Source organism: Austrofundulus limnaeus, unplaced genomic scaffold (assembly GCF_001266775.1).
Source record: "Austrofundulus limnaeus strain Quisiro unplaced genomic scaffold, Austrofundulus_limnaeus-1.0 Scaffold21, whole genome shotgun sequence".
Classification (NCBI taxonomy): Eukaryota; Metazoa; Chordata; class Actinopteri; order Cyprinodontiformes; family Rivulidae; genus Austrofundulus; species Austrofundulus limnaeus.
Genome location: NW_013952423.1, coordinates 1,950,477 through 1,961,188, shown reverse-complemented (window position 1 = coordinate 1,961,188; position 10,712 = coordinate 1,950,477). Strand labels below are relative to the sequence as shown.

Here is a 10,712-nt window from a genome sequence, read left to right as displayed (position 1 = left end):
ATTTATGTACTGTATGTATGTATGTATATGTATGTACTGTATATATAATTCAGAATCCTCCTAATAGATTTTCTGTTTTACCATCAAACTAAAAGCATCATCTCAAMCTATTACTGTGATGCTGGGATGAAAGCTCGGTTTCAGGGAGTGGTATATGAAAAACTAAACATATAGGTCTAGAGAGCATCTTATGCTGTGAAATGATGAAGTTAAACCAGTTTTCTTCTTTTTCTTGACTTTCTTGTTTGCTRTSAAAGATTTTGAAAATGAACTTTACATCAGGGGTGACAAACTTTGTGTCACATTACTCGTCTTATCGCTACGATAGAGTACTGTTACCRATCAATACCTGAACTCTACCTGGTATTTCATGCAYAGAAACAGCATTTTAACACGTCATCTTATAAACGGGACGTGTTTATAAGGGGCAAAGTGTTAACTCAATGTTTTGGTAAGCTGTATAYATTTAACCAGTCACACATGTTCAAACACTTGCACTAATTTAAAAAAGCGTGCACATTAATTTCTCCTTACAAATTGTACATGCATTTTTACTGCACATAGATAAAATGCTCTAAAACACACAGCATGTTGAAAGGTTTTTCCTGCAGGATTGTTTGAATTTTCTTAAGAATCGATGAAGACTTCGTTAAGCTTGATTCATGCTGGACATTCCTATTTGACTCATCAACGCCTCTAATGTTTGATTATGGAACTGCACCCACCATCATCGCTCTCAGGTAAAAGACAGATGAGTGACAAGACAGGGGCACTCCTGTAGCCCCGCCTCCAGATCTGCCCCTGAATTTTTTCCAATTATCTTTTAGCTTCTCTGTGCAGCTCTACCTAGTGGTGGGATGCAGTCATTTCACGTGTAAAATAATCGACATGCATTATGGGAGATGTAGTATAAGGGTTTAAAGCTGCATACCCTTATTTAAAAAATAAAATAAWACATCTTTTAAGCCATATAAAATTCTGTGTCAGGCCACATTTGSCCTACAGGCCTTGAGTTTGACACACATGATTTAGATCATCTCCTGACGAGGATATAAGCTTCCTGATTTGTGATGACCTAACTAATTAGTGGTTTGTTGTKTTTGTAAAAACTAAACATTTAATGTGTGTGTTCTTGTTTTTCTCCTCTGACAGGAGGCCAGCTTGTCCGTCTGGATGCTTTTCAGCGACAACACAGCCGCCCCTCTGATTTACTTTGATCCCAAAGATTACAACCTCAACGCCTCCACGCTGGACGACAAAGTGGTGTCGGTGTCCCAGGAGCCTCAGCAGCGCTGGCCCACGGTGGTGGCAGAAGGCGAGGGATCTGGAGAACTCGTGCGTGTGGAGATGACCATCTGCGAGGCCTGCCAGAAGACCAAACGCAAGAGCGTCATTGCATCTGCTGCGGTTCATGTCAAAGTTCGCTTCGGTCTGGAGGAGGACTCTGAGGAGGATGCAACCACAGAGGGCGAGATTGAGCCGGTGCCCGTCACCAGGCGGACAGTCATTGATCCCAACATCAATGAGAGAATTTATGAGACTTCTAACGAGCAGCCTGCTAGTGTTCCCATTGATTACACCAATTTCCCCACAATTAGCAACCAGGAGCGGCCGACCGAGAGTGCTGAAGAGGAGGAAGATGATTTTGTTCACTCCCCCCGCAACATGACAGACCTTGAGATTGGCATGTACGCCCTGCTAGGTGTCTTCTGCCTGGCGATATTAGTTTTCCTCATCAACTGCATCGTCTTTGTGCTGAAATATCGCCACAAGCGCATCCCGCCTGAGGGCCAGGCCAACATGGACCACTCCCACCACTGGGTGTTCCTTGGAAACGGCCAGCCKCTGCGGGCCCAGTGCGACCTGTCGCCGCAGCAGGTGGAGAGTCCCAGCAACCCTTTGGAGGGCGTACAGACTTGCTGCCACGGGGACCACCACAGCAGCGGCAGCTCCCAGACCAGCGTCCACAGCCAGGTGCACGGACGGGGGGACGGCAGCTCCGGAGGGTCCACGAAGGACAACGGCGAGGAGGCCAGTTCGCCCACCTCCAAGCGCAAAAGGGTCAAGTTTACCACRTTTACCACCCTCCCCACGGAGGAGCTCCCCTACAACTCCATCCCCATCGCAGAYGAAGAGGACATTCAGTGGGTTTGCCAGGATATGGGCTTTAAAGACCCAGAGGAACTGCACGATTACATGCGCAGAATAAAAGAAATAGCCTGAGATAGGAGGCTCCACTCAGCTTTCTAAAATAAAAAGAAAAGACATCTCCTTTCTATTTTTCTCTTTTTCACATAAGTGAAAGCTAATTTTTTCACAGACTAAAAGGCCAACGGTTGTTTTGGTTAGGGTTTGTTCCATGTAGTTTGCACAGTGCTGTATAATCATACACCCTCACACGGGAGCGAACGCCAGGAAGCCAAAGACTCGAGCGGAGGATCTCAGTCAGCGGAGACGTCTGTAAATCTTGGCTCCGGCAAACTCGTCTCGCTTTAGATGCTGAGCCATGATAACACAAACAAGAGCTGCTTCAGCTCCTTCTTTTTGCAGGAAATGCCTCTCGCAGATGCCTGACGTGGAGCAGAGCCGGCGGCTCGGCAGGACCTGACAGTACTGGACCTGTTCCAAACTAWGAGGCCTTTGATGAACAAAGAACTGTCAAAGAGTCGAATTAGACCTAAAACGGTTTTTCTGCCAAAGTAGGAGCAGAATTATTTTAATGGCAAATCTTCTTTATTGTTGTTGTTTGTGCAGCACATTCATGATTTATACTCATTACTTACATTTTCTACATTTCATAGGTAGTTGAAACCAGTGCCCTACTGCAAATCCCAGTGTTCCTGACAAATCGAATGCCTTATATTTAAAACAAAATGTGAYGGTTCACTTCCTAAATTGATGTGAACATCCTGTTATCTCACTGTCAAGAGGTTAGACTCTGAAAAAGTTGTGTGAAATGTGAATAAAAACTAAATGCAACAAAATGGCAGGTGTCATAAGCCACAACAGATTAAATGTTTAAATTAAGTAATTTTATGTCAGCAACACATCTTAAAAACATTCAGACYGATCCACAGTCCTGAATCGTCTTTGCTAAATTTTATTCAGGACAGGAGCTGAAACCTGTGTGCACTTTTCTGCATTGATGGTGCCTTCCCAGTCGTGTGAGACGCCCATGCMAGAGTCACTAATGCACCCCCCATACCATCAGACAGGCAGGTTTTCTAAATGAAATTTCAGATTTTGATTTATTTATCTTTGCTTCAGTTCATTTTAAATGATCTGTAGCTTGGATAGTGTTCAGACATGGTTTCTTCTTTGCGTGATAGAGCTTTAATGAGTATATGTGGATGGTACTACTGATAATGATGTGTGGAAGTGCTCCTGAGTCCCTGCAGTCATGCCCAGAGCAGAATCAGACCTGTTTCTGCAGATTCTTCTAATCTGTTGGTGAGATTATGAGCGGCAGATGATGGGAAACCCCTGCCCATCCTTGCTTCTGAAAGATTCAGCCTCKCTAAAATCTCTTTTTATGCCCAGTCTTTTTACTGACTTCTTGCCTAATCCAATAATTAGTTACAAAATGCTCCTCCAGTTGTTTCTYATTCGAACCACTTATATATTGCTGCCAAAAAAATTCAAAATAACCTCATCTTAGTTTAAACATTTGATAAGTTTACTATCATATATATACATCCTTGTATTTAATTTTTTGACATTTTGCACAAACTTTTTCAGATTTCCACAYGAAGAGAACTTCACATGAAAGAGAACCATAAGGCACAAATCAACCTTTTATTTTTTCAAATTTGTAAATGTTCGTATTGTAATTAGATGATTATTTATACACATTAATCAGCTGAATATGTTATCATGCATTACCATGCATGCCGTGTCCGGCCTACGTACACGCAGCCGTTCCTCGGTGTAAATACCTGTCGAGCACTTCAAATTCTCAACCGAATCCACGGAGCAGGAGGAATCCCAATCKGGTTGAAGTTTTGGAACTTTTATATTCTTGTGGTGGGTCTAGAGTTCCCCCGACGTTTTCGTTCTGATAGATGTAGATTTTTAACACGCTGGTAACACATTTGACTGTTAAAACGTGGGGATTTGCTATGCATCAGGACTTTAATGCTTTTGTTTCCCTTTCCCAAAATCAGCTGATCCGCAGCCGAGGAGACGAGAAAATTTAGAAACTGAAACAAACTGAGCACAAGGGCCGAAATATTCTGTGAGGAAATGTGACAAATCCAGAAACAAGGTTAAAATTGTATTTTTTTTACCTCGTCATTTATGTCATCGCTGTCTCGTGGTTTCACACTAATTTGACTAAGGCTGCGCTTTTTTGCGCAGGAGACCTTGGCCTCTAAATCCCCCGCTCCCCTGCTGTGAGCCACATAGTGTCTATTATTATGCTAAAGAGGCGCACGCACACCTAGAGACACACCTAACCCTAATCACTGCTCACCTACATGTCCACCCTCAGCCCAACAGTGTGCTCCTACATATCCGGGTCACGGCACCAGAATGTCCGGGTCACGGCACCAAATTTTACAACAACGAAAGATGCTTGTATGTAGATGTTTTTGCAGAGTGTCTGAACCTGGCATTGCGTCATCTTTCAAGGACCAGGCTGGGGATGTGGCTTTTTTCATCATGGCCTTTTCCAGCATAAAACGATGTTGAAATTCCAGTGAAAGGCCAAGTATAAAGTCTCGTCTGCTCTTTTTACAATTTTTTACTGTAGCTCTGAAAATACAGTGGCATCAATGTATGTTCTTTGCAACACACCACATTTTTCAGAGCAAAAACTTGTAAACAAGAGCCCTTGAGAAACAATGTGACAATATCATGAGGCGTGGTGGGCGTGGTGGGTGTGTCTGGATTACCTGCAGGAATTTGTCGAACAAAAGGCCACTAATAGCCCTCAGATTGCTAAGAAGAAGGAGGGGGTTTGTCCTCAGGATCTTGAAATTTCAGTCAAGCTAGTGTTCAAGCACATTATTTTATTTATATATCGCAGTTTTTATTCATCATCTCCAGCAAACATTTAAACTTCACAGCGTGAGCAGATAAGAGTCAGTTGGTGGGACAAAGAACAACACTCAATATAATTTTTTTTCTTAGTTGAATAAATTGTTCACACAAATGTGCAATATTCTCTAGGTGTTGTGATCAGTTTTGTTTCCAGTGTGGACAGGAAGTGGAGTTAAACACAACACCAGAACCTAAATGATGATTTGAACCATCTACATATTTCAACATGATAAAGTCATGAAATGTTAATTGTTGTCCTGATAATTTCATTCTAAAAGGTAAATCAGAAGCAACCTGCATAATTTGGGAGATTTTTTAAATCTTTGAGTTATTTTACTGACAGCTCCTGTGAGATCGTTCAGCTCAGTGTTTTACTTGTTTTGAACGTTTGTGGTTTTAAAACAGTTCGGCGGCTTTGATTTAAAATTCTGAGTTATTCACCGTATAAAGCTCCAGTTCACAAGGAAAGTTGTCTCTGAGCTCTGTACAAGACAACAGGGGCGGAGCCAGAGGGGTGCCCAGGGTGTCACTTGGCCACCCCAGGTGCCACCCCCAAATGATTGACAAGTGGGGTGGAGTTTGTATGTGGCATTTTAAAGATGGGCATTCAATGAGAAATTTTATCGGCTAGCTGGGTTAGCTTTTAGCACATCATGGGGATTGAGCTCGGCTATCAACATTCCAAATTTCAGCTCAGTATTCCTAAAAGTGGACGATTTGTGGCCGTTTGAAATCAGTTTTGGCTGCCATGATGGATTTTGTATTTGAAACCAGATTGTAAACGATTGTTTCTCAGCTACTACTAACTGTGTGTGTTTAACAATGGCTAAATTATATCCCTTTGTGAAATTAGCATTAGCAATTGTCTTTGCAATCACCATGTTTTTGGATAACTAGTAGTTACGATCACACACATAGCTCAATATTTCTTAAAACACCTGAGTTAGAGCTGTTTGATGTTAGCTATGGAGGGCATCTTGAATTTTCAAATCCAAAGTAGTTTTATTCATTTGTATGACCCCCCCCCCCCCCCACCCCCTGAAAAACCATCTTGGCCACCCCTGTGCCAGTTCCGCCCCTGCTAAACAAAAACGTCAGTCAGATCCAAGGAGCTGTTGATCCCAGAACCAACCTGTCAGCAAATCTGTGTCCAAGCATAAAAAGTATCATTCATCTGCTAAATACCACATTTGTTTTTCATCTACAGAAACAGCTGAAGTGACTGAAAATAGGTTGAAAATGACAACTTCGTTTGAACATTTGTTTGGGATGGAGGAGTCAGACATTTTCCGTTCTTTTACCCTGAAATATTTCAAACCAAACAGTCAAACCCTGCAGGATGACAGCAGAGTTGAGACACTTTATTGCTGTCACCCTGAAACTGTAGCATATGTTCAGTTTTTTAGTAATAGATAACTAGAGACAACTTCTGATGGTTAATTTTGTTCCAGCTCTGATCTCACATGAAACAATTTATTTTAAGGACTAATGAGCCAAGCGTGAGATGAAACAAAAAAGTCTCTCTGAGTTCGTTTCGTCTGATTCTCTGAATTTGAGAGGCTTTGATTGTTCTTTTATCTGGTGAAACTCAGAGTCAAAAGAAATCAATAATGAGCTCAGGTTCTGTTTGTTCTGATCCTATCTGCATCATTAGAAATAAACCCAATCCAGAACTCAGAATATTATTAATGCAGCTTAATAACTGAACTAATTATTTTTATTTATTTTTTGATCTCTTACAGGTAAAATATTGTTTTCTCCCAGCAACATTGTAAATACAGGAGCAGAACTTGGTTTTTATTTACTGGAACATGATCAGTAAACCAAATGTTTCAAAAATGTTTCATGTGTTCTGCCAACAGGATGAGACTTTTTTATATATATTTATTTAACTCCATTTTACTTTTTACCCAGTCTGCTAATATGGAAGCACATTTCTGCCACTGTGGAGAAAAAAAACTTTTAAGTCATAATTATGAGATCTTTAAAATATAGTTTGGTTTCTCATAATTGTGTTTTAGCATTTTGTTCTTAATTAGCATCTCAAAATTAGTTATTAATATCCAATATCTTACTTAGTGAATTAGCATTTTATTCTAATGTCTTGGCTTTTAATACTTTGAACTTAGCATGTCAGGCTGATTAAGCATCTATTTACAATTCAGCATCTCAGTGTAATGATCTGACTTAGCAATTCAAAGTATTATGACTTAGCATCTCATAATTATGAGTTAGCATTTCATAAATATAACTAGCATCTCAAAACTATGTGTTAACTGCTCAAAATTATGACTTAGCATCTCATAATGACTTAGCATCTTATAATCCTCAAGTCGTAGTTTTGAGATCTTTGTCTTCATTATTAYAACTTAAACATTTTTTATTAACATGGCAGTAATGGCCTTCCATAGTAAGCTTAAAAGTTTTTGTTTTGCCTATAAATGATGGTCGTTTGGGACGTTTGTAGCTCTCCTGACAGAATCTGGCTGATTTATGTGTAATGACTGATCTGGTGACCTTTTCAGTGCAGAGTAACTAACAGCAGATTTGTTCATGCGTGATAAATACTGATCCTGTTTTGTTTTGTTTTTTAATTCTCCTTCTTCCTCCATGCATTTTCAATCTTTTTTTGTTGTTGTAAAGCTGCCATGTTACTCATTTCTCTTGTCTTCAAGCTGCTAACAAAGACTTCTTACAACATGTAAATGAAGATTTTGAATTGTATTCCCACCCTCACAAACCACACGTGGTGACCTGTGCACGACATCCACGGCTCTGTTGGCTGAGTTGAGTAACCACCACACTGACTATAATATTGTAATGTACAGAGCACTGTTAAATTTCCTGTATTCTATTGAAAACGAGCCCTTGTATTTTCCTGTTATATGTAAAGTACTAAAGAAAATGCAATACACACGTGACACAGTGTCATTTTTTTACCTCATTAGTTGTGTTTATTTTGTTTGTTTTTGTCAGTTACGGTGCTTAAAACAGTTCAGTTTCTTTATGTTTTGATTCCAGGGAACCTGACCGGTTTGTAATATTTGAAAGCTGTCTTAATCAGTAGTTTTTTTAGGATTTAGATCACTGACAAATGACCTAATGGTATCCAGATCCAGTCCTGCAGGTTCCCCTTAATAACCTGTTTATTTAAGTCAGGTGTGTTGATTTAAATCAAGTGTGTTGATGCAGGAGAACTTCTAAACCCTGCAGGATGAAGGCCCCTCAACTGCAGCTACAAGGATGATGTAAGAGGAGTTGTTCTTTTAGTTATTTTAATGGTATAGTGAGCKGTTTCTGGTGTGACACGTTGCTTTGTGTATCTCTCTCTCATCCTGGCTGAAGCCTTGCTGGTATTTGAAGTGCACGTGTTGCGTTTCGCCCCTCGCTGTGCTCAGTTTGACGCCACAGTTTGAGTGTGTGCGGAGAATGCCATCCACCAAATCCAAACTCGGAGGTGTTTACTTCAAGTTCTGCTGTCTTTACTGCGTTGGTTGGCTTCACGTGGACAAAGCAAAGATGAAAAGCCCTTTGAGCTCAGGTAAAAGCAGTCGTTTGTCAGGGAAGTGTAAGAGGGTCTGGAGACAGATCCTGACGTTTGATCGCTGGGGGGAAGCTCTTAAACACAACAATTCATCGTAAAATACCAAAGATAAACTTCAGAGGAAGAGTCTGTTGGCAAAATGTTTCACTCAGACTTTAACAAATTTTTATATCAGCGACTGTAAAACTCAGAGTTATAGTTTTGTGAGCTCAGTCAGTTGCAGCAGCCATCTTGAATCGGGTGTTTTTCTAAAAGCTCAGTTGACCCTTAAAGTAGACATATGATTTTAAATCCTTCCTTTTCACATTTATATCCTTCACTTGGGTCTTTATAAAGTGGAACTACAATGCTTTGGTCTAAATTCCTCCTTATTCTAACTTTACCAGCCCCTCTTTCACCACTTTTCTGCTGTGTGTCTCAAAGCAGCTCATTTTGTTACTGTTCCTTTAAGAAGCTCCAAGCCCCGCCCCACTCCAGCTTCCAGACCGGTCCGCTCCAGTTTGTGAGAGAGAGGGGGGTTAGCATTTTCTAGCTTGCAGAAACATTTTATTTACAATTAATTCAAAGATCTCAACAACGGAGGACTTGTTCATCCAGCCGCATATTGGAGCCAGAGTCTGACCCAGAACCAGAGGAGAATGAAGATGAGGAAACTGTAGTTGGTAAGTCCAGTCCTAATTTGGTAGTCTGTTGCAGATAATTTGACGTAACAGTCCAGAAAACGTCATAGAAAATAGAGAAAACTGAAGGGGCTGAAAAATCTGACCCAAACTACATAAATATAACGATACACAGTAAAAAAAAAAAAAAAACAAAGTGTCATTTTAACACTTATAGAGTTGAATTTAACTCTGTTTCATACAATGTTTGTCCCCACTCAATATTAGTGTCAAATGTACTCTATAGCCAGTGTCATCTTCTCAGAGTTAATTTGACTCATTTTAGTGTCAAAAGCAACAATGTAAAGAGTAAAATCATTTCACACTATAGTTCATTTACACTCTGCAGAGTAATATTATTTTTCTGGCTTTATACTAAATTTACTATAAAAAGCACCGTTATTTGTGATGTTTCTATGTTTTTTTTTTCCTTTTTACGCTTAAAGAGTTGATTTTAACTCTTGGTTAGAGTGCATAACTGTGCACTCTGACTTAAAGTGTTGTATTAACACTATTTTTCCTTTCATTGAACAGCACAACAGGGTCGACTTTCACACACCAGGAAGTACCTCTCACTCATGGTGTCAATTTATGGCCAATAACACAAAACCTAAACTTAAACAACTAACCAACCTGAACAAGAAAACTGACCAAAAAACTATTTTTTTACATTAATGAACATTTTTAACAGTCTTAGACAAGCAAACACATAATTTCTACAAGATTACCCAGCATCCCTTGCTGAGAAAATTCTGGTCTTTGAGGAAGGGGGCGGGACCTTTCAGAGTACTTCTTTCAACACTGTTAAGTGTTAATCAAGATTTAACAGTGGACGGAGCTTGTAACACTGTCCAGAGTTGAGACAACACTGATGAAATTAACTCTATGAATTAACACCAACAGTGGATGTTAATTTACTCAGAAAGTGTTAAAAATAACACTTGGGAGCTGTATTTAACTATGAAAAGTTTAACACTGAAATTTTAACACTCCAGTTTTTACTGTGTATCTCTGCAGCACCAGGAGAGACTAAATTCAACTTTTCTGCCTCTTAGAGACTCCAAGTCCACAACAAAATGTATTTAACAGCTAAAAAAGGGAATTTTGAAGATATGTCACCTTTAATAGTTAAAGGCTTGGATGAGTTTCAGCTACTACTGCACCAAATCTGAGTTAAATGTGTAAAACTGGCTGAATCGAAGCCAAATTTTTTTGTCTGAAATGAACACATGAATACGTGTAAAAACATGAATCCACCTTTAGCAACAGGCAATAACCATATGCTTTAACCATAAAATGTTGTGTACAGAGATATGTGACATAGTCTGAAAATAAAGATGGAGACAAATCTTTTCATTGAATTTAAAATGCTGCTTTTTATGTCAACTTGATTTTGTTCAGCATCTTTTTAAACAAATGTTACAAAGTTGCTTACATTTAGAAATTGCTTAAAACAACATCATAAACCA

At 39.7% G+C, this 10,712-nt stretch overlaps 1 protein-coding gene across 2 annotated transcripts in view; it reads left to right on the top strand.

Annotated features, from left to right (window-relative positions):
- The window catches only part of tmem132e (transmembrane protein 132E), a 383,604-nt gene extending 375,643 nt beyond the window's left edge, over nucleotides 1–7,961 (top strand). The window contains exon 9 of one of the 2 annotated variants that reach the window (XM_014004040.1): nucleotides 1,153–7,961. In XM_014004040.1, coding sequence (XP_013859494.1) covers nucleotides 1,153–2,223 — 1,071 coding nt within the window. In that variant the 3' untranslated portion in view covers nucleotides 2,224–7,961. The remainder of the gene's footprint in view (nucleotides 1–1,152) is intronic. The other variant, XM_014004041.1, reaches the window with a different exon arrangement.
- Nucleotides 7,962–10,712: the final 2,751 nt, after the last annotated feature.